Here is a 27,960-nt window from a genome sequence, read left to right on the forward strand (position 1 = left end):
CCCCTGTTGGGGTGGCGGGTTAGCTCAGTTGGTTGGAGCATGGTGCTGGTAGCACCAAGGTTGCTGGTTCGATCCCCGCATGGGCCACTGTGAGCTGTGTCCTCCTTAGAGAAAACAAAACAGAACCCTGTTGCTTCATGTCACTGGCCTGCTTAAAACCTTGAGTGGCTTCCTGATGTGCTTTGGACGGGGACCACAGTGGCCCACAGCAGCCCTGCAACCTGGCCCTGGCCTCCTCTGCAACCTGGTCTCACACCATGCCCTCTCTCACTCATGCTACGGCCATGCTGGACTTTGCTCCGTCCTGCGCATCTGCTTTGCTCCCGCCCGCCACAGGGCCTTTGCACAAGCACTTCCCCCAGGAGGAAATGCGCTTCTCACTTTCTTGAACAAGCTAAGTCCTGCTTATCTTCCAGAACACAGCTCCCGTGTTCCTCACAAGGCCCACGCTGGCTTTTCACATCCCTGTGGGCCTCCTTTTATGATTCACTATGCTGTGAGCTCCAGGAAGGACCACGCTTTGTATCCTCAGCACCTTGGTGGTGCCTGGCACGTGGAGGGAGCCTGACAAATGTTTAGTAAGTGTACAGATGGGTAGTTGACCTTGACCAAAAAGGGCAAGGAGGTAGGAGGGGAGAGGTCTGCAGGGCAGGAGCCCAGAGTGAATGTGCAGTGGCTCCCGGAGGACTTACATGGTAGACAGGGAGACGAGTGTGGTGAAGGCTCCAGGGGTGATGGTGGTGATGCGATTGTCGTAGAGGGACAGCAGTCGCACTGAACTCAGGCCAGCGAAGGAGTCGTTGCTCACACAGCTGACCAGGTTACTCCTCAGCATCCTGCAGGGAGAGGGGTGGAGATGAGAGAGCACGCAGTAGCCTTTCCTTCCCACAGCGGTGCCACAGAGTGTGTGCGTGTGTGTGGGAGTGCATACGTGTACTCACACGCGTGCATGTGTGTGTGAAGCTTTTGCCAGCTCCCAGCCCGGACCGGTCACATTGCTGGTTTGTCCTATGACAGCAGGGCCTGGGTCCCCATGGGGACTACCTGGAGATGTGTATGTATGTGCTTGTCTGCACATGTTCCTTTTATAGTGGAGGCAGGTGTCACGCGTACATACCGTGTGGTGAATAGTATGTGTATGTCTATTTCTGGGAGGACGGACATTAGCTTGTGTGCATACGTGTGTGCTGTATGTGTATGCTTGCTTGTGCGTTTAGCTCCACATTGTATACGGATGTCATTTTTATGTACATGTGTACATGTCTATATTTGTGAGTAAATGCAGGAGTGTGTGTGTGCCTCTCTCAGCATGTTTCTCGTATGAATCTCTATGTCTCACATCGCTAATGTCTCTGCATTAGTGTGTGTGTGTGTGTGTGTGTGTGTGTGTGTGTGTGTGTTGAGGGGTGCTTAGCATGCTAGGCTCTTTCCTCTCGATGGCTGAGGAATGTGGGAAATGTCTGATGCCACTATGGCTCCAGGAGAAAGGGATTCAGCGGGCCAGGCCAGCACCCGGCCCGCCCGCCTTCACGCCCCCTCCCTGATGCCCCTCCATCTCCCTCTGCCCTGGCCCAGGCCCCGGGCACTCACAGGGTCTTGAGGCCACTGAGGCCACGAAACATGCGCCCATGCACTGTCTCCAGCTGGTTTCCTGTCAGCATCAGCTCCTGCACGCCTGCGGCTCCGTCGAAGGCGCCCTCTCTCACCTCCTTGATCTTATTGTTACTCAGGTTTCTAGAAGAAAGGACAGAATGGGTCAGGACAGACGCAGAGACGGGACCACCGGCCCTGCAGCCAGCTGGGGACCCTCCAGGGCACCCCTGGAAGACTGGATGTTGGGGAGCGCAGTTTTGAACTTCCCGTCGTTAGGTCGACAGCACTTGTAACTCAGGGGAGCAGGGACCCCCATCCACACAGCGGGGGCTACCTTTGTGCAGCAGACTGTGAGGGTCTGAAGTCTTTTCAGGGTCATCACCGTTTCCATGCTCTGGGGACTAGTAGATTCAAAATAGTGATTCTCAAGTTTACTTTCTCTTTTCAACAGATACTCTCGCTAAGCAGTGAATCTCAAGAATTCTTGAGGGCATGAGAAAAATATAAGATAGGCTCCCCCCGGGGGGTGAGACATTTGCAGAACTCGCCCTCTCACCAGTTGAGATCCCTGAATGTAAACGGATGCTTTTTGAGCACTTATTATGTACAGATACTACGTGAGGGGTTTGGCCAACAGTCACAACAAATCCTCAAAACAAGGCCTACCAGATGGGCATTAATTTTTATCATCATCTCTTTCCATGGAGGAAGTGACTGAGGTTCAGAGAGTTTAAGTAACTTGCCCACAGTCACAAAGCTGATAGAACTTGGATTTGAGGCTAGCTTTCGGGTACATGAAAAGTCCTCCAGTGAACTGCCTATTCCTTAGTTACTGTTCCTTTGGTGATGACTGTTCCTTTGGTGACGGGATACTGGCTTCCGCAGATGACTGCTTTGCCGAATTCGGGGTCTGGTGCTTCCCTAACATGGATGTGGTCCTATCACTGAGCGCAGGCTCTTCCCTCCGATGCCCGATGATAAATGTCTAACTACTACAGTTGCGACGTGGCAGGCGTCACAGGACATCTGAACGGCAAGCAGGACCTGCAGCACTGCGGAGATCCTTCCCGGGCCCTCCATGGGCCACCCCAATGTCCAGGCCTGAAAGGCATCCCAGGAGGGATGGGCGGAGCAGGAAGTGATGGCGCTGACAGGTGCTGAGGGAGCAATCCAGCCTCCCAAGCCAACAGCCGTTCAGAGCCATGCCCAGGAACCGACCCTGTTCTGTGAACAAGAAGACCCACACGCGGGTGGAGACAGAGCTGCTAAGTGGCTGAGCACCCTGAGGTCGTCAGAGCTGAGGGCACACTAGAGATGGACCGGCGGCCCACAGACCCACAGAAAACTCTGGAGGTGAAGCCACCCTTAGTGACAGACTCGAAGCAAGTGGTGGAAATGGGCACCCGAGGGCTCCATGCAGGCTGCCTACCCCCCTCCCAAGTAAGTGCTGGGCCTGACGGGGCGGCAGTGTCCCCATGGTGGGCAGGTGTGGGGGAGAAACGCTACGCCGCAGTCCCACTCTTGCGCCGCAGTCCCACTCTTGCGTCACGGGCCCATCTACACTCCTTGTCATAACCTCACCCTCCGGCCCCCTTCGTCCTGCCATCCTGCCAAAGCAACAGGCACAAACCGCCTCAGAACCCCTCCCCCCAAGATCAGAGGGAGTCGGGACACAAACACTGGATTTCTGCTCCCTGCCTGGCTCTCCTGAAACTCAGCCGCTTTTCTTATCAATCCTGGTAGTTCTGGTCTGCGATAACCCGGGAATGAAGGTCGTGTATAGGGGAGACTGCAAATTACCCCCGAACTAGACATGGGAGGAGAGAGAGGCGCACCCTGCAGCTATAACTCATCCGAACGCTAGAGGAGAAGGATTTAGCTCCCGAGAGCTAGGCTTCTTGGGGAATTAAAGTAGCTGGGCCGAGCCATGAAGGTGAGTTACAGCAGCCATCCGGGAGGGTCCCCATCTCCCAACATCTGTTTCTTTAAATGAGCAAAATTAACATCACATTACTGCAAGGTTTGCGAATTGGATTTCCTTAGGCTGGGAGAATGGAAAACATAAGGAGACTACAAAAGGGGGATAGAATTTTCCAGAAGACCAGGCTGCTGTTCACTCTCCATCCATCAAAGTACTGCTCAAAATTGCAGGCAGCCCGGGCTGGAGCACAGAGAGAGAGCAGCTTGGGGCAAGCACTCTAGACAAAGCAGGGCGTCAGGCCTCTGCAGAACTGCCTGAAGGAACCCTGCTTCAAACTCTGACTCTGATGAGGATGGGGTCTCACGCCCCAGAGGACACAGCCTCAGGAACTCCCACGCTAGGCCCAGGCCGGTTCAGAGGCATGAGAGCAGGACCAACCTCGCGCTGGGCCCCGCTGCCTCTGTAAGCTGCTGGGTGAACCTTTCAGACTTTGTTCTCCTTCTGCCCAAGAAACACCGAGGACCCTGGAGGCTTGGGATTCATATGGCACCTCTGCAAAGTCTCAGCCCGAGGAGAAGGCTGTCCCTCTTCTAGGTTCATCTCTCTCCAGCTTTGCAGGACAGCATATAAACTCTGTCTGGCAACAGGAAAGGATCTGTAGTTCTGTCTAAAGCCCAGCCCCAGATGGAAAGGCAGTAGGGAGAGAGAGCTAAGGGTTTTCTCTGGAAACCGAGGATACTCAGTCAGGGTCAGGACTGAGCAAGCACTACAGCTCACTGTCAGTTGGGAAGGTCCTGTCATCCTCCTCACGAACCGCTCCCTCCCCTTGAGGTGGGAATTCTATTTCAAACTGGGGTTGCAAGCGCAAATGTCCCCAAGGTCCAGGCAGGCGACTTAAGGCTGGCAGCAAGACTGGGGACACGGCCGTGACTAGGAACACACACCCCATGTAAGCACACGGCAGCTCAACTCACTGCAGCTGTGGGAATGTGGGTCCAGTTCTGCCAGAACTTCTGATTTTCTGAGATGCCAGAAATCCAGATTTTTTTTTCCCCTGTGCAAACTCCTGATTTTTAAAAGTGGGCAACCGGGGGCCGGCCCGGTGGCTCAGGTGGTTGGAGCACCATGCTCCTAACGCTGAGGATGCTGCTTCGATTCCCACATGGGCTAGTGAGCGACACCCTCTATAGCTAAGATTGTGAACAACAGCTCTCCCTGGAGCTGGGCTGCCGTGAGCAGCCGGAGGTCGGCGTGAGCCGCTGTGAGCTGCTGCCGTGAGCTGCCATGTGCTGCCGCGGGCTACCTTGTGCTGCCATGAGTGGCCGGCGTGAATGGCTGGCGAGAGCTGCCGTGAGTTGCTGTGAGCCGCTGACTGATAACTGGCAACTGACTAGCGACCGACTGCCTCATCGGGGGGAACGCAAGGCTCATAATATCAGCACGGGCCAGAGAGCTGTGTCCTACACAACTGGACTGAGAAGGAACGGCTTGGACAGGAGTGGGGGGAGGAGGCGGAAGAAGGGGGAAAAAAAGTGGGCAATTAACTCTTATTAAAAACACTACCATAGCCAACAATTCCGCCCACGTGGGGTCTGCCATTTTCCAGCCTCTGGTTGAGATTCTGCTCCACAGAAGCTGAACTGCAAGTCCCCGGAGAGAGGCCTCGACTGTGCTCTGAATGTGATGTCATTTGAAAAGTGGCGTTGGCTTACCACAGTCCTAACTATCCTCGTGGGTAACAGTTCGCACTTCTCCTGCACCCTCTAGCCCACGTGATACTCAGGGAGGTCTCTTTATTCCGACCTGACAGGTAAGGGCGCAGAGGTTCAGCATGGCTCGCAAGGGCACGTGGAAACTAAACCTCTGGCTCTGTGTTCACCCTCCCTGGCTCACAGGCCCTGTCAGGGTCCATCAAGAGTGTAACCTTAGGACCCTGGCCCCACAGCTCTTGAGGAAGCTCAGCAGACTCCCGCACAGTCACAGCTGGCTTTAACGACGCTGATGGGCAGAAAGCCAGCCGACCCACCACCTCTATGGGGTGCACGGGTGGTCCCAGCGCATAAGCATTCTTTACTTAACAAAAGGAATTGCCATCAAGTTATTTTATGTGAGTGGCTGCAGCTGGTGGCTGTTGGGACTGGATTTGCCCCATCGGGTCACCTGGTTGGTCGGCTGGCATTGTTTATGTGGATTTCTGCCCACGTGTGCATGCACACACGTACTGCCTGCCTTTGTAGGGTGCGTGCATTCCCCCGCTCACCTGCCCTGTCACCACTCCTGGCTCCTGGTCTGCTTGTGGATTTTTGATATTGGACAAGGTACTTAACTTTCTGTGTTCAGCTTCCTCACTGGTAAATAAAATAATCTCTAAGCTCTTTTGTTTTTCTTGGTGAGGGTTAAAAGAATGAACATCAGTGCTGTGTGGCACAGCGTAAAGCGTTTGAATAGAGTGTTAGTGGCTAGCTCCTGATATGGTTTCTTGTTCTTTACTACTATTACTATTTCATGTGGCCTTGCACCCAGCCCCTTTGCACATGTATGCTACAACCTGGGCTCTGGAAAGTATCTGAGTCTGCAACTCCTGTTGTAAATGTATAACCAGTAACCCTGGGTCACTCAGCTCGGATGTCCTCTGTCTTCCTGCACCTTCTCGCCCCAGTCCCAGGGCCACAGGCCATGTCTTCCATCTTATCTCTTCATTCCTACTTCTGATCTTCACCATAACTTCCAATCGGTAACTACAAGATGGCCTTGGGGATACAAAAGTCAATTTGGGGAATATAATCAATAACGTTGTAAAGATTTTGTAGGGTATCCGATGGACACTTGTCTTATTAGGGAGACCACCTCAGGGATGATGTAGATGCCTGATCACTGCACTGTACACCTGAAGCTGAACAATAATGAATGTCAACTATATATATATATAGTTACAAGCAGCGGAGTACAGCATTAGGAATAGAAATTGGAAATGTAATGACTGTGTGGGATGTCAGAGGGGTAGTGGATAGGGGGACGGGGGTTGTCACTTTGTGAGGGATATAAATGATAAATGTCTAACTACTACAGTGTTTTGTACACCTGGAACTAATGAAAAGAAAGAAAAAATGCTAAAGTAATAGTAATGGGGGGGAACTTACAAGGAAAGTGGATTTATTTGTTATGTAAATAATGGGATTAAGGCTCAGAAAGGCTAAGGACATTCCCAGGGTTACACAGCAGGGAAGGGACAGGCCTGTCTGTTCTTTCCTCACATCTGGGTTTTTCTGGCTGCTCTGGAGAAGTGAGAACATTTGGCAGTTGTGACCTACATTCCAGCCGGGGAAACACTGGGATGAGCTGAGTGGCACCTGCTGAGTGACACTCTTTTGTTGGGAACTGGGATTATGTTTTTGCCACAGTCCCCACCACTCCCTTTTGTTGCTTGATGCTGAGGCCACTTATCGTGTATTCGCACTATTATTTTCCTTGGCGTACAAAAAATAGTCCTGTCAAAGTGGAACAGTGAAAGACAGACTCAAAATGCTTGAGTTTCACCTAAAATGGGAGCATGCATGTTTCTTTAGGGAAGAGAAGACTACCTGATCCAGTTACTACGCAAATATGCACTTGACCAGCGTGACTTATTTTAATACTCTGTATGTAAGTTTCTGTCTTGAAGTTAAAAAAAAAAAAAAGTGTGCATTTCACTGGGTTGAATTAAAAAGGACTCTCTCCCGGCTGGAGACAAGTGATATTTGTGCTGGGTCCCTAAAGCTACAGGGGACCACACAGACAGCCACGATCCTCATCAGGACCCACGTGTGCCCCTCCGTCAGCTGTCCCTTCAGAGTGCTCTCCGCAGCTCCCAATTACAGAGCAGTCACTGCGGGCAGGGAGGGAGGGAGGAAGCAATAGCAGCACTAATGGAATCCAGATGCTGCACAGAGCGGGAGAAGCACTCTCTCCTTGCATGGAGGGGACCGATGGGTGGGAGAGTGCAGAACAAGATAACAACAATAACTGCAGTCAATTCTCATTATTCTCTGTAGTTGTGTGCTACCAACTCACAGGAGGATGAGTTAGGGAATACTGGACCACTGCTCCTAGGGGAAATACAGGGTTAGGTTCCTGTGAGCCTCTGGTCAGTACAGAACCTTGTCTCACGTGTTTCTGTAGGAAGGAAGACCCCTTCAGCTTGCCATACATTGCTGACTTATTTACACTGCACGCACAGCTGGCAGCACTACAATTTGTGCCTGAACGAAGCCATGTAACACATGTGTTTTCTCCACAAGACACATCACGGCCTTGTTGTGTTTACAATCACTAGGCAGCCCTTCAGCATTATGTTTTGTGCCATTTTAAACAGTGAAATCTCCAACAAATGGCACAGACATACAAAAAAAAGTGACACTAAATATACTGTGAAAAGGACACTTGTTTACAGTATGAGAGCGGAAACAAGAAAGCGGGGCCTTGTTCGATTTCGGCGGGCGACATGCGCGTGAAGAGACTCAACGCTTTGCTGCTCTGATCGTGTTTATGAAGGACCGTGGAAGCAGCACGAGAACTGATTTTGAGATTACACGTAAAGTTTAGCGAGGATGCAAATTAGCAATTAGGATCTGTGTGTCATGAGGCTGGACCATATTTCCTTTGTCCCGGGGGCAGACCCAAACTCTAAGGCTGGGAGACACGGCGCAGGGGTGGGGGTGGGGAGAGGGGTCAAGGAGACGGGAATGCGATGGTGAAGAGCCCCTCGTCTGGGCTGGTGCTGCTGCTGGGGTTACCAGGGAGGCGAGAGGAGGGGAAACAACCCTGACCTCACACTGTGCTTACAGAGGACCCGAACCTGAATGCCAGCTCTCATGTGTTTTGGCTGTGTGTTCTTAGAGAAGTGCCAGAATCTCTCTGAGCTCTGCAGGCTTCCTCATGTGCACAGAGGGGATGCGAGGCCACCATCGAGCAGGAGAACTGTGCAAGGACTAACGGAGACAATGCACAGGACGCAGGCAGCGCAGCTGATGGCCCAGGATACATACGCTAATTACCTCGTTCCTGGTATCTTTACGATTTGGCCCGAAGTCCTGGGCAGGCACCGGGGTGTGACAGAGGCAGCCCTGGCAGTGGAAAGGCCAGCATAAAAGCACGTGGGCCCTTTGCCCAAACACAGACTCTGGTCACGCCTAGAGAGTGCAAAGCAGCTGGCATTTCCTATCCAAGGTGCCTCACTGATGCCGAGCCCTTTAGAGTCCATTTAAAAACAAACCTTTAAACTGTCTCCTTATAAAAATCACTAAGCGACATGCACCCTAGACCCCATGTCCCATTCCTGGTCCTTTCCTGAGTCCTCCCCACCACCCCTTGGGGTCGACAGTGGGTGTGGGGTGGGGACTGGGGTGAGCAGAGGTGGTGGCATGAAACCCCGCTCTGCACACCACCTGACAATGTGCAAACAGTGATGCTTCAATGTGGTCTGTGCCCAAGGCCATGCCTTCGTGTCCTGCTTCCCAGCACAGCAGGGGTCAGGGGGAGGCTGAGGGAGCCCCCCACGCCCTGGCATCCCGCCTAGTCTCCCGAGGGCCCGAGCCGACTTACATCTTCCGTAGGTTAGGCAACTTCTTGAAGATACCAGTGGCCTCTAGAACAGATATCTCGTTGTCATTCAGTCGCCTACATGGGAAGCAAGCAGATGAGGTGGGTACCTCTTTTGCTGCCCTCCACTGGGCGTCCCCACCCCGGGACCCCCATGGCTTCGGCTGAGTTGCCGCCTGGATCTCACACTCAGCCAAGATCAACAGACCCATGGGAAAGTTCAGGGTCTGCCCATCAGCCTGGGCTGGGGTGGGGTGGAGGGAAGCAGGGAGAGGAAGAGTGAGGGGAGGAAACGAGAGGCCAGGCTCCTCCTCCTGGACTTTTTGAGTACTCAGCACCCAATCAACTGTGAGTGATATGCCTTCATTTTGTAGAGGCCCACTGACAACTTAACCCCCCTAGGGAGGTTTCCCCACATTCTCCCAATGCTCCAAGCCTCTCAGCTCCTTTCCGACCACTTCCCTCTGCTGGGGGCGGCTCAGGAACTCCATGCCCAACATTCACACATGCTCGGGACAGCAGGAGAGACGTGTGAATGCGCCTTGCCGTGTGCTACTGTGACTTGTGACGGCAGAGAGACTAACAGTAATAATAATGAGGACCAGCTTCATTTATCCAGGATTTCCTGGGTTCCAGGATTCAAGATGAATTCTGGGTTTACATTCTCTTACTTAGTTTTCCCAGACACCCAACGTAGTAAGATGACTGCCTCCATTTTATAGCTGAGAATCTGACACTCAGATCTGAGAAGCAACTGGCCAAATGTCAGGAAGGAGGGAGAAGACAGGCATCGGACCAGGTCTGTCAGCCTCCGTGTGTTCTCACCCGCTCCAGGCTGTAACTTTTTAACTCTTCCCTTTCCGGATAAACCAACACTCCCCTTTCGTAGCGTGGATAATTGGAGGCTCAGATACAGCTAATCATCCTAGTTGCTTTCTCGCTTTGTGACAATTACTTATTTAATATCCATCTTTCCGGTTACACTGTACACTCATAAGGGCCAGGAGGGACTGTCTGGTTTGTTCACTGTGGAAGCTGGTGGGCCTAGCACAGTGCCTGGCTAACAGTAGCTGTTCAGAATGAACGAACTGTCTTGAGGTGCGAGCAAGCTGTCCCCAGGGGATGCCTGGCTGTCTGCCCTCAGCCCAGGATGTAGAGGACAGCCAAGGAGAGCCCATGTGACTGAGCCAGGAGGGGGCCACCTCCCGGAGACCCTGCTCGGGCTGGCTCAGGGTGACTGAGTGTGTGTGTGTGTGGGGGGGAGCACGTTTATGCCCGGGCAGCACTTACAGGTCGGTGACGTATTCGGGGAGGTGGCTTGGGATGCGGGCCAGCTTCTGGTTGGAGCAGTCCACAATGGTGCCCTCACAGCGACACTTGTCGGGGCACACGAGGTCCATGAAGCAGTCACTGCTGAACCTGCTGCGGTAATCCTCTGAGCCTGGGCGGGGTCAAAGAAGGGCATCGGTGTCACCGGGGTTTCCAGTACAGAGCAAGGCTGTGGGCAGTGGGGGTGGGGGTCCAGGGACACAGTGACAGGCACAGCATTGCTCCTTGGCCACACTGCTGGTGCCCCCCCGAACCTCTCACTTTCCTTCTGGTCTTTGTCATTCAACACTCCCAGTGCTCTCAGAGACCAGGCCCCAGCTCTGCAGGCTCGTACACTTTTGTGGGTCACGGACCTTTCTACGAAGCTGATGGAAGTCAGAGAAATGCTCCTAGAAGGCACCTGTGTACAGAATCGGCCTGTAATTCAGGCGGCTACTTCATCCATGGTGCTCATGGTCATGACAATCCAAATGAAACATCCTGATGGGGCTTTGAGGGGGGCTATGCCAGGGGTGGGAAGGAGATAAGGGGGGGGTCACAAGCTTAGCTGTCCTCGGGGCCTACGCAGGTAATGAAACGATAAAGTAGGCCATGGCGCGCCATGACCACTGACACCTGGCTTCCCACTGAAAGACAGTCCTGCAATTGGGGGGGCCTGGGGAGTGGGGGCCCACTGCCCTTAGGCTTGGGAATTTGGCTCAGGGCTGCCTGATAATCCTTTATAGAAAAGCTCGTAAGGAATTCAAAACGCTGTGAAGACAAAAACTCCTGCAAGGGTCAGATTTGCCCCCCTCTGCCTTTCAGAGGAAGCCCTGCTTACTGACAGTGAAAGCCAGTGATGATGAGCTAAACGCCATTGGAGCTAAGAGTTATTGTTTTCGAGATTTAATTCCTCTCAAGACTGCACAGTAATGGTAACAAGACCAAGGACATGCTGTCTGAGAGGTGCCCTGCGGAGCCGCATTACTGGCCAGGAAGGACCCCGGCACCTGGGCAAACCTCTGTGAGACTACGCGTCAGGCCCGAGATGACGGGGGCAGCGGTTTCTCCTATCAGACACCAGCCGGTTGATGGGGATCCCGGGTCTTCTTCACTGTTTCCCCATCAATGTGTCATGAGCACGGTGCTAGTCTCAGAATGAGAGCTGGGTCCACATTTGTCCAATGCATCAGTGGTTATGCCACTAGCACACCAGGCCCGGACGTGGGTATTTCTTAAGTGTTCCAGAGAACGTGAACATCATTTGTTTGCGTACTAGTCGCTTACGAGGAGTACCTTGGTGATCCTATCTGCAGGAAGAGCCCCGTGGGGCACTGGCAGATCAGCGGTTTTAGCAGCAGAGGGCATGGGTTTATCCAGGCTTTGCCACGTACTCGCCTCCACGTGTAAAATGGGCATCAAATAATTGCCCCTATTTCACAGGGGTTGTCGTGAAGGTGTGAGGAAGATCAAAGCAGTAAAAGGGCTCTGGGAAAAGGGCCAAGAGTTGTCCAGATGTTTGTGACTCTACTACTGTTTTTTCTAGAACCTAGTGGAACATTTGGCACGCTGGAAGCCGCTAAAACATCAGTGTAGCCTGTGATATTAGCTGACATTTACTGAGCATGGACCACGAGCCAGGCACTATTCTTTGAGATTCAATTGGGTAAGCCCATTAAATCCTCATGACACGCTGTGATTATTATGACTCCATTTTATAGATGAGGAAACGGAGGGCCGCAGGTCACTGAGTACATGGCAGAGGGACAAACCCAGGCAGGATACTACCAGCACCCACGTGACTAGTACTACGCTTTGCTGCAGGCGTGCTTGTTTTGACAAAACCTTTCTTAGTCCTTCTAGGGATGCTCATGAAGTCCCATTTGATGGAGGTAAGCTGAATGGTATGTTCCCGCTGTGGGCTGCAGCGAGGCGGGAAGCAGGTGTCTTTCACCCTCTTGGTTCTTCCATTATCAACCTGTACTCATTCCTGACTGAGAATGAACGTGGTGGGTCTCTGGTTCTCAAGTGAACCTTCTACTTAAAACAAGGGGCCAGAGGCCTGGACCTGTCTCCTTTCTCTTTCCGCTCCCTCCCTACCCACCTCCTTCACTCCACCTTCCACCCCCAGGCTTCTGTGAGCAAAATCTGTCACGGATCCCCATGGTGATTTGGGTGGCTTCCCAGCCCAATGCCTTATGCAAATCCCTTGCCCTTGGCTTGCCAGCATCCGTCCCACTGACTAACTCTGACCTGGGCCATTTGCCCATTTCCCCGCAGACACATCAGTGTGCCGCGTCCTGGGTGAATTTCATTGTGCAAACCCTGCTAAATGACAGCCCTCTTTTGTCCCGTAAGTGGTTCCACACGGTGTGAAGGGGCATTTCGTACATATGCGTATGTTTTCCCTTCAGCAGTGTCTACGAGGGGGGGGATCCTTGCAAAGCGGAGGATCCCGAGTGCTGATCAAAGGCAGAAACACAAGACGGAGCGCAGTTTGCTCTTCTCCACAATGAGCCTGAAGACGTGCCCCGGCTGGGCTGTGTCTGGGGACAGCTGCCGATTAAATGCGTTTTCCTTTTAATCAAGGTGAGAGCGGCGGTAGTTAGCAGGAATAGCTCTCTGTAGGATAGTTAGATTATAACTGGCGGACCTCTGCAATGGAGCCACTGACCCATTTTAATAAAATGATTTTGCAATTAGATTCGACGGACTAATGTGTTCTTTCCAGCATTTCCCCCCTGCTGTTTTTGTTATTGCCCTGGTTTGTAATAATGAGGGGGTCGGAGTGTAATATTTTATGTGAGTGGGAGCCAGAAATATTAATAATGGTGTACGGACGTAACCGAAAGAGTTCGTTCCCCAGTCACAGCCAGCCTGTAATGCCACCTCCATCACTTCATATTTCATTACTGAAACTACCCAGGGTTTCTCGGAGCCATTTGTTATGCCTAATGCTCATAACCACCCAAAAGTATTTTTAACTTTTCCAGAGCTTTAAAAGTCAATTTCAATCTCAATGTATATTTGTCACTGCCAGAAATACTTAGTAGGAGAGGACGAACTGAAATAGGCTGCTGCTTCTTCTCTTTGGGGCGAGTTCAAACAGGAGAGACCTAGGCGGATTTCAAGAAGGGCCATAAAACTAAAGCCCGGTTGAAACGGGTCTTGGGAGAGCTGATGTCATCTGGCATTTCACTGTCTCCTGCCCCTGCCCTGGAGTCCCACTTCCCTTCCCGGGGAAGCTCAGAACAATGACACTTGGTACATGATCACAGAGATGCTTTAATAGACCAGGGGGTGGAAATGCGTAGCAACGTGATTTTATTGTGATTCCCTGCCCTCCGGCCTCTCTCCAGGAGAGAATGTATGTAAGATGGTCGTGGGGCTGGGGCGGGTAGGGAGCCGAGTGCCCATTCTTTGGATAGACTTGGCTGCAGAGGCAGCACTGGGCCCAGGATGGCTACTGTCATGAGCAGTCTGCTTGTTTGTGTCATTCGCTGGGCAACCAGTTTGTTGAGCGGAAGTCACAGACTCGCTGTTATCTGATGACCATGGACCTCTCAATGCTCATGTCCAGAGACCTCTTTTTCTACCTCCAGTATTTCTGAGATGGGAAGGATGACAGAAAGAAGGAAAACAGCAGGAAGAGGAATTGAGGGGAGTAGGAGACCTGCTGGGGTCCATCAGCTTGAAAAGAGAGTTATGTGGACAAGAAAAGGGTCATCAGTCATGGACGGAAACAAGAGAACATGGCCAGGCACAGTTACCACCGTGGGCAAAGGCCAGGGGACCAGACACCAGTGGCTGGTGTGTTCCCAGGAGTTTGGTGATCATTTGGGTAAGCAGCTGTCCTAGTAAGCTGTCCCCACCTGAGTCTGTTATGTATGTAGCCATGTGCCTGAGAGCAGAGGGAAATGCCTGTGGCCCGTGGCTGGGCACGGCCTGGTCACAAGCCTACTGCTGTAGGACTAGGGGGTAGGGGGGCTGATGGGAGGGCACCATTATGGACACGCTCCTGGCATGGTGGGGGGCAGCCCCTCTGCTCAGAAGGAAAGAACATTTCTCTGGGCCAGAGCATTTGTTCTGTGCCAAATGGATCTTGGCATACTGATGCTGGAAAGGAGGACCCATTTAAATAGTGCTGCTTATTCTCTTTCCTACTCATTATTTTCCATGAACGGAAGTAAGCTTGAAAGGGAATATGAAAAAGAAATGTCAACTTTTCAACCCTATATCAATTCAAGTCAAGGTCTTTTTCGATTTTGTAATTCAAGGCAAGGGGACAGTCCATAGCTAGGAAGGCCGAGTATCACAACTGTAAAAAACATTCATGCTGGAGTCCAATGACCCTGGGCAAGTCGCCGTGTTTCCCCGAAAATAAGACCTCGCCAGACAATCAGCTCTAATGCGTCTTCTGGAGCAAAAGTTAATATAAGACCCGGCTTATTTTACTATAAGACCCGGTCTTATATAATATGATAAGACCGGGTCTTATATTAATTTTTGCTCTGAAAGACACATTAGAGCTGACTGTCCGGCGAGGTCTTATTTTTGGGGAAACAGAGTAGTTAAGCTCCCTGAACCTTCATATCCTCATCTGTAAAATGGGACTTATGGATAGGGTTGTTGTGAAAATGAAACAAGGTAATGATGTAAACAGTCCAGCACCTGGCCTACACAAGCACGTAATACATGGTAAAAGACTTCAGAGAGGTGCACAGGACTCTCCACCACTCAGCCATCCTGGGCCCTTGCTGGTCAGTAACCCGAGAGAGAGGAGACACATCCCCGTGGGAGCCGAGAGCCCGATCCTGGGCCTACGCCAAACTTTGGTTCCCACCATGGCGCTCTCCTGTGGGGTAGGACACAGACACCATGGCATGAACCATCAGCACAATCTTCTGGTTACACTGGGTCTAGAATTTATCAAGAAACAAGCAGAATGGGAGGCACCAAGATCCCTCTTTATTGTCAGAGACAGCAGGTTTCCACGGAACTAGCACCACGGAAGGAACCCAGTGTTTCGCCTCCCTGTCAAGGCAACAGACTGGACTTCAGGCTGCATGGGGAGTAGGGCCAAAGTCCTCATGAGGAGTGGGGGTCAGGTTCCGGCGCAGTCTCACAGGTTCAACCTCAAATCTCAGACTTATGCCAGTGGCACCCATTCTTGCGCTCACATTCCTTCCCAACGCTTCCAATAGAGATGGTAGGTGTGTGGGGGGGGGGGTCGGTCATAAGCTGTATGACCTTTGGGTTAGCGACCACTTGGGAAAATGACCTTGAGCTGGGACTTTTCCATGAAACGATGATGCATGTGCCTTGCGTATACCTGCTCCCTTTGGCTAGAAGAAGGTACGATGGCGGTTTCTGAGCTTGAACCTATCTCTCTACCCGTTGGTGGGCATTGAGACTAGATTTGGGGGATGGCAGCTCCACCTGGGGTAGGAGATGTGGCTACAGATCCTAGCTTGCCCCCGTTGCGCTTCTCCATACCCATTCCAGCCCACATCTGCTCCCTGGAGGGGAGGTACTCTGTGGATGCTACCAGAAGACTCCCACCCCCGCCCTCTGTGAGGCTGGACCGGGGCAGCTGGGCGGCGGTGCTCCAGAGCAGAGAAGAGGTGTCCAGCGATGGTGGCGGCGGTGGCGGGCCATGCTGCAGGAGAGCGCGGTGCTTTCCGCGGTGCTTGACAGAACCATGTTCCGTTTCCATCGTTCCACCACATGGTTAGATCAAGCACAAAGGAAAGCCCCACGGCGACCGGTCAGAGTCAAGGTCAGGAAGCAGCGTCAGAGAGAGGACAGGAGCGTTGAGAGGAAGCAGCGTGGAGAAGCGGAAGCCGGAGCAGGCCCCCACCGAGCGTGATTAGTACCAGGAGTGGGGTTCCACGGGAGCACTTCTGAAGACAGGAGCCCCCTGGCCCATGCCCCGCCCCAGGGCAGACACAGGAGGGAAGGAGGAGAATGGGTGGGCGACTACTGGACACTCGTACTCAGGAGTGTCAGGGCAGGATGGATCCTTCCTAAGAGAACTACAGAAGTCAGGGGTCTGTGGTCATGTCACAGGCCTGAACCGAGCCCCTAAACCCCACCCGGTCACACCATCTGATCCGACAAGACATCACACTCAGCAGAAGCATCTTCTGCTCGCTCTGCAACCGAGAGCCCATCCCTGCAGCAGGTGGTTCCATACACTGTTCCCCCAGCCCCTTCAATAGACAAGCCACAGTTCCCAGTGGTCTAGCCAATCTGCAGTGATCTTCTTTAGGATAAAGTCCTCTGACGTGCCACAATTCAGGAGTCTCCTGTGTCCTCAGAGTCCCCAGAAACCCTCTGCTGACAGACGTTCCTCCCAGATCACTTGAGGTACAATGGGGGGCAGTACTGAGAGAAAATACATGTTCTCCTGGTCAGGGAGAAAGACGGGGGAGCCAATGGGACCCCATGTGTGGGGCTGGAGACCTACAGTCACAGAGGTCTGAGAACACTGACTTTTTACAGACGAGGTGACCAGTGCCTTCAGGATGAGGGGTTAAGAGAAGGAAGGAAAGGGGGAGACACCCGATTCTAGGGTCCTTCTTGATTTTCTGATTTCCTCCATGGCTGCGAATCACGACCGTGGGTCAGGGGTGGGGTGGGCAATAAACAATCAACTATTTTGGATGCCAAGAGCCCGTATGAGGGCGCCCTGTCTTTAAATCCCTACCTGCAAGAAGTCAGGGGCAGTGTCTATGCACCTGCTGGCTTGGGACTTCCTCCCAAGCCACGGGGAGGAGATGTGCACCATTCAGAGACCAGAGCCAGGGCCAGGTAACTGGGACCCTCCTGGCCCAGGCCTCCGATAGGAGTGACAAGTCACTGAACCTCCACAATGTGTTTTTGGGACGAGATGGTCTCAGCATCTCCAAGGCGCATGGATTCACTGCAGTGGTGGGCTGGTTAGTCAAGGTCACTGCACAGCTCTGGGTCTTCTCTTCCAAAGCCCTCCCATCTCAGCGACTGGAGATGGCCACGGTAATCTCGACTTAACTCTGCTATGACTCCCAGACACGCAGAGTTGGGGATTTCATGTTCAAGTTTGGTCAGGCCCTCAGGATCAGAGCAGGGGAAATGCATTCCCCTCAGTCCTGCTTCCAAGCCTTTAAATCTTATCTCCTTCTCTCTGGTGTCCTCGACAAAAGGAAATGGAAGGACCAGGGGAAAAGTTACCAAGAATCTTCCTGGGTTTTGGAGATTGTCCTGAAAATACTAATCTAAAATCTTAGGTAAAACTCTTCTGCTGTGCAAGCCCCAATTTGTCCCTTTCCAACATGGACTGGGTGGTCCCCGGCGGCTCCACAGTTCGAGTTCCCTGAGAGGTATCTTGCTGTCTGCCATCTTTGGACACAGTAGGTCACCACCCTCTGTACTTTTCACCATGAGAGCTTCTCCTTGCTGACTGGCTCTCTGCACACAAATCAGGGAGGCAGGATGGAAGACAGGCAGCATCTTCCTACCGCTAAGTGCTTCCCCGCCCCAGGGAGGGCTTGGGGTCCCAGGCAGCCAGACGATGCCTTTTCAGGAGGACTTACTCTGATGGTCAGATTACCCCAGCTGGTGGCCTTCACCTCTAACCTGATCATGCTGCCCAGGGCGGTGGGTGCAGCTGAGAGAGGCAGACACAGGGCAGCTGGAAGACCAGATACCCCGCCTACTGAGGGGCTTTATGTGCTGCAGGAGCAGCCCTCAAATTGGTCTAATTACATCAGCTGTCTTTGCAATGGGGTGCTTTTAGGGGAAAGCAAAACAGAGTTATTATCTGTCAAATCTGGTACGTGTCACCTGCCCCTCCTCTTTTCTTCTAGGGCTTCCTGGAAACAGAGCTTTAGACCTATGGCTTCTGTCTCCCACAAGGCCAAGGCGGGTCTGGGCCCCGGTGTTTCTGAAAGCCAAGGCCTGTGGAGCTCAGCAGTAGCTCTCTCTACCTCTCTGTCTGCCGCTACAGAGGATAAAAACATGCAGAATGCTATACGTCAGACTCATCACAGCTCTCACGTTCTCTACCTTTATAGGAATAATCTTTCTGCTTAGTATCAATGTAATACAAAAGATATTTTAGAGAGGGTCAGTCCAAGAACCCTGCCCCTTCTCCCTGTTTGTTTCTTTTTTACATTTCCGACCATTCTGACCCCACATAGAAAAAGAAGCCAGGACCCCTCCAATGCAAAGGTAGGTAGCTAGGGACCGAGCTAGAGTTAGAACTAGGCTCCCCTGTACTGTTTCCTAGGTCTACTTGCTATTTCCTCTTCTACTTAGTTTTCTCTGTTACTCCCCCATCCCCTCCAATTCCAGCCTATAGTCAATCCTAGACAACTGCCAAGATTGTGTCCCTGGGAGACGCCAGCCCTCACACCCTGGGCTGATTCCCCACCCCCCACTCCCCCAGAGCCTTGGCATCAATCTGGAACCCAAATCACGACAGGACTCCCATGACAATGAGGGGTCGGGATTGGCAGATGGCATTCTGCCTTCCTCTGCCTCTTATCGCTCCTCTTCCTGGGCTTAACTGCTTGTCAGAGCTAATGAACACAGCACTGGCCAGACAGGGGTAGGGACAGAGGGACTAGAGGTGTAAGTCACAGAAAAGGCCCCTGGGAACGAGTGGTTGTGCCTCAGGTGACAGCTCTGAGCTGGGAGAGGATTTTCCTCCCAGAGATGCTGCCAGCTCCAGGAAGGAACTTTAGGCAAGAATTCAGGGGTGGGGTGGGGGTGTGGTGGGGCCATAAGACAGGGAGAGAAAGTCATTCAAGGAGCTGGGCCTCCCTCTCCTTTTCTCCTAGATGCTGCACAGCGTTCAGGAGTGAGGCAGACCTGGGGTCTGGCCCTGCCTCCACCACTGCTGGCTGTGACCTTGGGGTGCCCCTACACCTCTGAGCCCTCGGCTCCCTGCGCTGCAGAATGGGCACCTGTCCTGTTGATCTCACAGGACTTTCGGAAGAACCAAATCAAAGCAGAAGTACTCAGCACAGGCGAGAAACTGCCCTCCAAAGTGACATTGTTATTCTGGGAGCAACATCTCATACTGCCACCAATTCCCTATATTATCCCCATGCCCTCTCTAGGTGTTTGCTTCTGTTGAAAAAGAAAAATAAAAAGTAGCTAAAGTTTACCATCCTGGAGACCTGGGCTAAAGAATCTGACTTTAGAGGACAAGAACCATTTGCAAGAAGCAGAAGCCAGCCTGCTGCTCCTCTCCCGGCGACCAGTGCCCATGGTGGCATTCTCCCCAGCAAAACTCACTCACACAAGGCGCTCTGGGGCCGGGGGAGAAGAAAGGTTCTTGCTGACACACAGATTGTGAGGGTTGGCTCCAGTCCGTCTCAGCACCACGCTATCAATCTCTCACCACTGGGAGCACAATGCAGCTTGGTGATTTTTTTTTCCAGTAGCAAATGACACAAATGATAGTCATTTTTAACTGCCTGTTCACCTAGCTATTGGGTCAAGGAGAGCTACTTCTCTTTCCAAGATGAGCTGAGAATTCCTCTGCCATTCACGCCACTTCCCCCGTGTCTTTCCAGGGTACAGTGGGAAGGAAGGTTTGTAGAGAGAGTTTGGGAACCGGAGAGCAAGGTTTTGCTGTCTTCCCAAGCACAACCCTTTGCTGTTCTCTCCATAATCAAAATGTACCAGTCTGCTGTGGGGGAGGGGGCTGGCTAAAATGTCTGTGAAAATCTTTAAAACCCTGGGGTCTAAGGTGGTCTTAGAGGGGATGACAGGCCCCCAAGATCACACGCTGCCTGCAGTCTGGCCTGGGGTATATTTCTCTATCTGCCACTTGGGGAGCATGCTTTAGAAACTAAAACAAAAAAGGAAAAAGAAAATACAGAAAGGCTGCCCCCAACCTCTAGCTTTGACCGAGCCCTGGAGATAGGCTGCCGCCTGGGTTCTATCTCTCCTGAAACAGTGCATCGCCCCACCCCATGCTTTTATTGTGTGTGTATTTTATTTTAAATCCATAAGGTAATTGGTTTTCTGCAGGACTAACTGAATTTCCCCAATTTAATTTGCAGACATGCTCCCCAGGAGCCATTACAGCACTCGCTGTCCTCCAGATTGGATTAGTGGGCCTCTCTGGGGCTACTGTGCTCTGAGTCGGAAAGTGGGGCCCAGCCCCGTAACCTGATTACCTGAGCAGCGGAACTTCTTGCTCTTGACCTGGCTGATGCGTTTGTTGGCCAGCCGGCGAGGGCTGCTGCAGCGGGCCCCGCTGGTCTCGATGGGGTTGTCCTGGAGGTAGTCGGCCAGCCACTTCAAGTGGCAGTCACACACAAATGGGTTTTGGGCTAAGTGGCTGCGAGACGGAGGGGAGTTCATCAGGAGTGACCGTGGTGCCTACCCCTCCCCCACCCCGCGTGGTGCTGGGCAGTCCTAGGGGCACGGGGGGAGGGGGAACATGGGAGCTGCTTTCAGACAGGACCCAGGGAGGGGGCCTGAGGCCTGCTATCTGCAAAAGACAGTCACAGGTGTGGCTGCCATCGGTCTGGGGACTCAGCCTCCCCCCACTTGGGGTAGGACCCACGAGTGATCGCCTCGACTCGCACCCACGCTGATTCTGAAGGGCAGAGCAAGCTGCAGGCCTAGGCTTTACCCTGACAGCAGACTGCATTTTACTTCTCCCAGCTCAGTAACACCAGGCGCCCAAAGCAGCTGGCATGGAGACTGGCACAGGGTGGGCATTCCATACGTAGTAGCGGGGACTGCTATTGTTGTCAGCATTCTGACAGGGGCACCGTGGGGCTCGCTTCCCTGGGCTCAGTAAGGAAACTCTGCAAAGCACCGCACACAATGCTTTGCACGTGGCAGGGGGTCAGTATGCAGCAGCTGTTCTTACTCTTTATCAGTTCCTGTCTTTGGCTATGGGGCCAGTGAGTGCCAGATGACTCAGCGAGGCTCCCAAAGCCCCTGGGCTCATGGTCAGGCCACGGGCTGGGGCTAGGGTCTCAGCCTGGGGATGGAGCCATCAGAAACACGGGCTGAGATCTGCAGTCAGTGGTCATCTATCTGACTGAACTATTTATAAACATCTGCACCACTCGGGAGGGAGGTGGGATACTCCCAGAGTACCCGCACTGGAGGCTTGGTTTTGCAGGGTGTTGGTAGGCAGGAATGGGTGACGAGCAGAGACGGAGCCTGCTCAGAATACAGTGGCCGCAGAGGTACAGAGAGCAGCTGAGCAGCACCTCTGCCTGGATTCAAGTCCTGCTTCTTACTGGCTGTGCCACTGTGAGTAAGTTACTTAACCTCTCTGTGCCTTGGTGTTTCTCACTTAGACCTGGGAGGTCTTAACAGCACCTGCGTCATCGGGTTGTTATGAGGCTTAAGGTTTGCACAGAGGGAAGGTCCTGAGCGTGGTACCGAGCCCAGCGTGAGTGCTCAGCACAGCGTGATGGGACCTTTCCATCCTCACGGAAGGCTCTAGAAAGCCTCCTGGGCCTGCTCACTCTGCCCTCATTTTGGGGGTTCTCGTGCCTGGGCATGCGCTAGCACTCGAGGCAGCATACTCACAGCGTCTGGATGGCCTGCAGGGGGGCGAAGAGCCCCTTGCTGATGGTCTGCAGCTTGTTGTCATACAGGGAGAGCAGGTTGAGGTTCTGCAGGTCCTGGAACGTGTTCACCCGTAAGCAGTTGATCTTGTTGGCGTTGAGGAGGCTGCAAGCAGGAGAGAGGCCGTGACTCACTAACCCTGGTCAGGACCCAGGGCCACAGGCCCTAGAGGTCCCCGGGCGCCCCCCCAGCCTGGGGCTCCTGCTGCTGAGCGGACGAAGAGAGGGACATGCATTCCTGTGGCCACAGACACTCAGAACACGCCTGGGCACTTGCACGCCTGGTTCCCACGGACACTGTGCCACACACTACCCTCACCTGGAGCCTTCCCTCCAACCCGCTCCCCTACCTCCAGGAAGACCAGAAATGGTACCCCATGTGGTTCACTCTCAGCTTGAGAAACAGAGTCTAGGAATCAAAAACCAAACCAAAACAAAACTCATTTGGCTCAACTGTTTTCAAGCTTTAGCTGACAAAGGGCAATTTTGATTCAGAAAAGTCCTTAGAGTTCTTTTCCATCACCTATCCTCCTGGAAATCTGATGAAAGTTATAGGTCATCCTCCCGGGAAAAATACATCCATGGGTAGGCATGCATGTATGCATATACTTAGTTTCTCTCTCTCTCTGTCTACACACACACACACACACACACACGCACGCACGGCCCTGTGTGATCTGACCTCGGCCCCTTTACCCTCCCATCCAGCCACCCCAGTCAATACCATTTAATTCCTAAAATACACCATGTGCGTTTTGGCCCAGGCCCTTGAATACTCTCTTTCCCCCCTTCCATAAGGTGTTCCTTCTCCTTCTCTATCTCAGCTCAAGTGTCACCTCCTCAGGGAGGCCTGCCCTGACCACCAGACCCCCCATCATTGTCTCTCATAGCCCCATTATTTTCTTCATAGTGTTTCTCTCAATTTGTAATGATAGGATATTTGTTTTTCTCATCATTTACCTCCTAGGCAAGACTGAAAGCTCTATGTTGGCACAAATGACATCTATTTTCTTCCTCCCTTTATTCTTAGTGCTTAGCACAAACATTTATTAAGAAATATACCCAAATCCTTATGCAACTTCTGGGGGTCACACTCCTCCAAGGTGGCACTGATGCCCCCAGGGTCAGCCTTCCTATCCAAGAGGGACAGTCGGCTGTGGTTTTAGTTTTTCAGACCCCTCCCCCATCATTAAAAAGCATCACAGGAAGGTGCCTTTTTGTGAAACTCTGGTCTAGCACAGACGATGCCGAGAGGGTTATAGGAGAGTTTTCTACAATGGCGCTGGAAAGTCAAGCAAATATAGTACCTTCTTAGTACCCACATTTCCTTTATGATTCTAGACTGACTAGTTGTGCCCTGAAAACTAGCTTAAAATCAATTCTTACTCGCTTCTGAATGGAAGTAGGGGAGGGGGAACTCAACTACCAGCTAAAATGTTGAATTTTTAAAAATTTCTATAGTTTTGAGGCTGGCTCAGAGCTTTCAGTGATCCATGAGGTTTGTAACTGGCTGGCTTGTCTCCGGGGGCTCTTGATTCCAAGGTCCGGGGGGATTTGGTGGTAAGGGTTGCACTGCCCATGGGAGCTCCATCAGCCGTGCCACCTGTCCTTGCTGCAGCCCCGTGTGCAGGCAGGCAGCTGTGGCAGTGACAAGTGGAAGAAGGACTGCCTGTTTAATCTGGCTAATAATGGGCATGGTCCCAAGGGTTCACACAGATGTCCTCCTGCCTCACAATGGAAGAAAGCTCATGCTGCTAGAACACGTCTCATGTTTACTAAAGTGCCTTTCCAAAAGCCTGTCATTCTCACCATAACCTGGGGAGAAGGGCAGAGCCAGCCTCACAAGTTACAGGTGAGGAAACTGAGGCTGAGAGTTCGGCGAGTTTCCAGGGAGCATGCTGGAAGCAGTTATGATAATTCAGGTCTCTAGAGGGTTCAGTTCTTCCCTGACGGATGCCTTATCTACCCCACCCATGTGTCTACGCCCTTTGCAGCATTTCTCCCAAGAACTTCCTGTACTTTGCAGACTACATTTTTGTCAAGGCCACTCCATTTTGGACATTACGGGAAGGATGCTATGGAGCAGAGAATCAGGAAGAAAAGCTAGAGAAGCCCAACAGGGAGAAGCGCCAAAGAGTCAGGAATGAATGGGACACACACACACACACACACACACACACACACACTCTTCTATTTTCTCCTGAAAACAATTTCAGAAGGTTTCGCCACTCTTGGCCCGTTAGAGGCAGCTATAGAGTGGCTGTCCCCCTTAGGCAGGACGAATGTTCTCTATTTGCCACTGTCCTCACTGCCCCCTCTTGTCTGCCCTCATGCTATCTACCTTGCCTGAGGAGGCGTTTAGATCTGAGACCCCAGTACAGGGTCATAAGCCCACTGTAGGACTTGGCTCTGGGGAGAGCTGGACCCTGGATAGGGTGGGAGAGAGGAGTGGCCTGCCTTGAAAGGGTGTCCAAACGGCATGCCACCTTGGCGACCGTTCATGCTCAGAACTGCCAAGCTGACTTTTTCTGATCACGTGCCTACTGCTTCTAGATCTCTCAGCACGGGATGGTATCACAAAGATGTAAGGCATCACGCCCACGCAGGCTGGCAGGATTACTGGGTGAAACAGCATGAAGTGCAGCTGGCCTGGGGCAGGTCACAAAGGGAGGAGTCGCAGGTCACCTACTCTCTCCCAGGATGCTCGGCTCCCTAAGGCAAGGTGCGGAGGTGCCGGGAGAGATAGTGTTCAGCTGCTTATCCCGGTCATGACCTGAGTGCAGCCTCCCTGACGCCCAGCACCTGCGGGATCTAACGGCCTGGCCTCTGTCCTCTCTCCTTTGGGAGGAAGGGTGGCAGCTACCCCACTCAGTCTGGCTTTCGTGGATGGCTCTCTGAGCTAATTGGGCCATGGACAAGAGTTGGACGTGAATTAAAAAACACAAACAAAAACCCCCTATGCCGGAGCAAATGGAGAGGAGACAACCATGAAATGGGGTCCAGCAGCTCTCCCAGAAGTCCTGAGCACGGGCCTCTCCCTCTTTCTTGACGTGTCCTGGTTGAGCCCGGAGGAGCAGCGGTGTAACCACTTTGTGACATGATAATAACGTGGTACCATCTATGAGACCACAGCTGTGTGTGCAGACTGTGCCAAGCATTTTCCAGAGCACTTTCCATGCAGTCTTTTCTTTCACCTTCAGGGCAGCCGTACAATCATCCTCATTTTGCTGATGAGGAAACCGAGGGTCAGAGTGGTGATGGACATGGTGCAGGTCACCCAGCAGGAAGTGAAGCTTCAGCCTGTCTGACTCCAAAGCTCATCTCTTCTCCATGACATAACATCCATATTCTCATTTCCTTGCCTGATGGAAGGTGTCTCTGTCTCTGGGGAGTGGCTATTTTTGCTAGCTTTGGAATGCACCTGGGCACGCTTCCGGTGGATGGAGGTCTGGTTGGGTCTAGAAGACTGCTTGCCTCTTGGTTGTGTGGTGGCATTGGAAGTCCTGCCAACTCTTAGGAGGACTTGACACAAAGCTGGCTGAGATGGGCTTCTCACCAAACTACCATCGGCCCAAAGTGGCAGGCTCCTCACTGAGTGGCTTGCACCTGTGCAAAGCAGGGTTGCCACCTTCAGGGGTCATTGACTAAATGCTGATTTGGAAGCTGGCATGCTTGGCTCTGCGCTCCCCTCATGTAAAACAGCGTGCTCCAGCTCACCTCATTTAAGAGGCTGCCTGGCATGCAAACTCAAAACTTGGTCGCCCCCACCTAGATGTCAGCTTGATCTACTTAGTGTTGGATTGAGTCCAGGGGTTGGGATCACATCGCGTTCATAAATATTTCCCCCAAAGCATATCTTTGGGGACCACCTGCTCCCAGACCCACCTCTCAAAGGAACCTCAGAAGTCATGTAGACCAAAAGGGGGCGGGGGGTTGAGATGATCAGGCCAGGTGCCCAGCTGAGCCTAACAGGTAATATGTTAGGTCTTACCTAACAGGCAGGAAGTACTACTTGTAGCCAGGTACTCGCCAAGCACCTTACACATATTAGCTTTTTGAAGTTCCCCACACCCTGCGAAGTGCTAGCCCCATCAGACAGATGACACCTCTGGGACGCAGGAAGCCTATGTATCTTTGACCAAAGTTGCACGATTATTAAGTGGTAGGTTGAGATCTGGATCCATGCTATCTTTGTCCAAAGACTCCCCGCCCCCCTCCCATAATGTCACCCTGCTGCGCAGCCCCACCCTAAGGGACCACAGGAATCACTTAGTGCTTATGGGACGGGGTAGCACTACTTCCTGTACCCACTCTCATTAACTTAGCAGTGACGCTACAATAAAACAAACCCCCAAAAGCCATGTTCCCGTCACAGGAAACTGAGGAGAGCGGCATATCTGAGAGTGGGATCCACGCATATCACCTTCTAAATTTATTTCCACGTGTTAGCTGTATGAGCCACCCCTGCCTCCACTTCTTGGAGCACTTTCAGCGTCCACATATGTTCCATGTCAAGAGGTATTAGCACTCAGCTCATTGACTAACCAACATAACGATGCTGCTGAGAGATAATCCTTTCCAGGAGCTGTTGCCTCCAGGAACGCAAGGCAGGAAACAAGCCACTGAGAACCCCAGAGCTAGAGCTTGAGGGGAGAAGTGAAATACCCCAAGTCTCGGCTAAGGAGGGCTCTTGTGACTCATCCTGCTGCTGGGGGACTGAGCCTGGCTGGGCCACCAACGTCCCGGGGGCTCTTAGCACTTGCAGCAGCCTGCAGCTTCCTTCATTCCAGGTCCAGGTAAGGGGGGGGAGGGACCACAGGAGGGAGACGAGGTCCACCCTGATAGGTGAAAAGGACCCACCACATCCAGTCTCTCTAAAGAGGCCAATGGGCAGAAGACCACTGAGGTCCCATTTTTAGGAAGTAGCTTGGCCACATCTCAGTGACAATTCCCCTGGGGTTCACAGGCCTTTGCTGCAAGGCTTGGCAAACACAAACATCTGGAGTCAGGTTTAATGATAAACTGCATTAAAATCACCTTGGCAACTCCAGCGGTTCACGTGTTGATTCAGTGGCCCAGAACTATCATTCTGGTGGTATTTATATTCTCCACACCTGCCTGAGGGTCTGCGGAAGACAGCGGTCTTCGCCCTCCTACTGATAGCTTTGGGCATCTCCAGTTTGTCTGGAAATGCTAAAAGCACATTCCAAACTCCGCAGAAGCTGGTGCCAGGGAAGAGTGTAGCAGCCCCTTCCTGGACAATACGTGAAGCCCTTCCAGGAAAGACCATGAGATGGAGTGACGGGCCCGGCTCCTGCCAAGGGGGCCTCATGGAGTCACTTTCTGTTGCATAAACACTCATATGCCGACACACAGGAGGGGAAAGATGGTACCAGCAACCACGTGGCATAACTCTTTCTCTGGCTCCTTCCATGGGAGACTAAGTTTTAAAGAATGGGTGAAAAGACTCTTAGTTATTAAAAGAAACTTCTCCACGCATCCCTGGCAGTACTTAGCACTCTCATGCACTGGCCTAAACTGTTAGAGAGAATACCAATTAGGGGAGCTGTTTTGGACCCGATTAAGCTGCAGGATAGAGTCAAACCTCCCTCATTAAAAACCTTAAAAAAAAAAAAATTTCTAGAATTAACTCTCTGCCATCCTGAATTTCCTTGTCCATTAACTGTAGTAAGAACCACTCTCTAGCCTTAGAACAAACATGCTCTCATCCTTCCCCTATAAAATATGGGGGATTTGTTTTGATCTCCAGCACGGCCAGACACAGAGGGAAACCTGGTGATCCTTGGTGCCATGAGGTCAGGGAATTGTAACCCTGCCCAGAATCATCTCTGCACATGGGAATAAGGGTTCTGGGCCACATCACGCTGAACATTCCCTAGAGGACACAGGAAGAGCCCTCCTCGTCCCAACGGGGGGCAAGGTGACTTCACTTCTCTCCTGATAATGACTGCA

The 27,960-nt window shown here is 52.3% G+C and overlaps 1 protein-coding gene across 1 annotated transcript in view; it reads right to left on the reverse strand.

Moving 5' to 3' along the window:
- Positions 1 to 27,960, reverse strand: part of SLIT3 (slit guidance ligand 3) — a 561,455-nt gene that overhangs the window by 68,625 nt on the left and 464,870 nt on the right. Inside the window, exons 13-18 of the mRNA XM_081035897.1 lie at positions 21,950 to 22,093; positions 20,572 to 20,735; positions 10,382 to 10,532; positions 9,095 to 9,169; positions 1,591 to 1,734; positions 693 to 836 (exon numbers count right to left, since the gene is read on the reverse strand). Coding sequence (XP_080892023.1) covers positions 693 to 836; positions 1,591 to 1,734; positions 9,095 to 9,169; positions 10,382 to 10,532; positions 20,572 to 20,735; positions 21,950 to 22,093 — 822 coding nt within the window. The remainder of the gene's footprint in view (positions 1 to 692; positions 837 to 1,590; positions 1,735 to 9,094; positions 9,170 to 10,381; positions 10,533 to 20,571; positions 20,736 to 21,949; positions 22,094 to 27,960) is intronic.

This window comes from Rhinolophus hipposideros (assembly GCF_964194185.1).
Source record: "Rhinolophus hipposideros genome assembly, chromosome: 23".
Taxonomy (NCBI): domain Eukaryota; kingdom Metazoa; phylum Chordata; class Mammalia; order Chiroptera; family Rhinolophidae; genus Rhinolophus; species Rhinolophus hipposideros.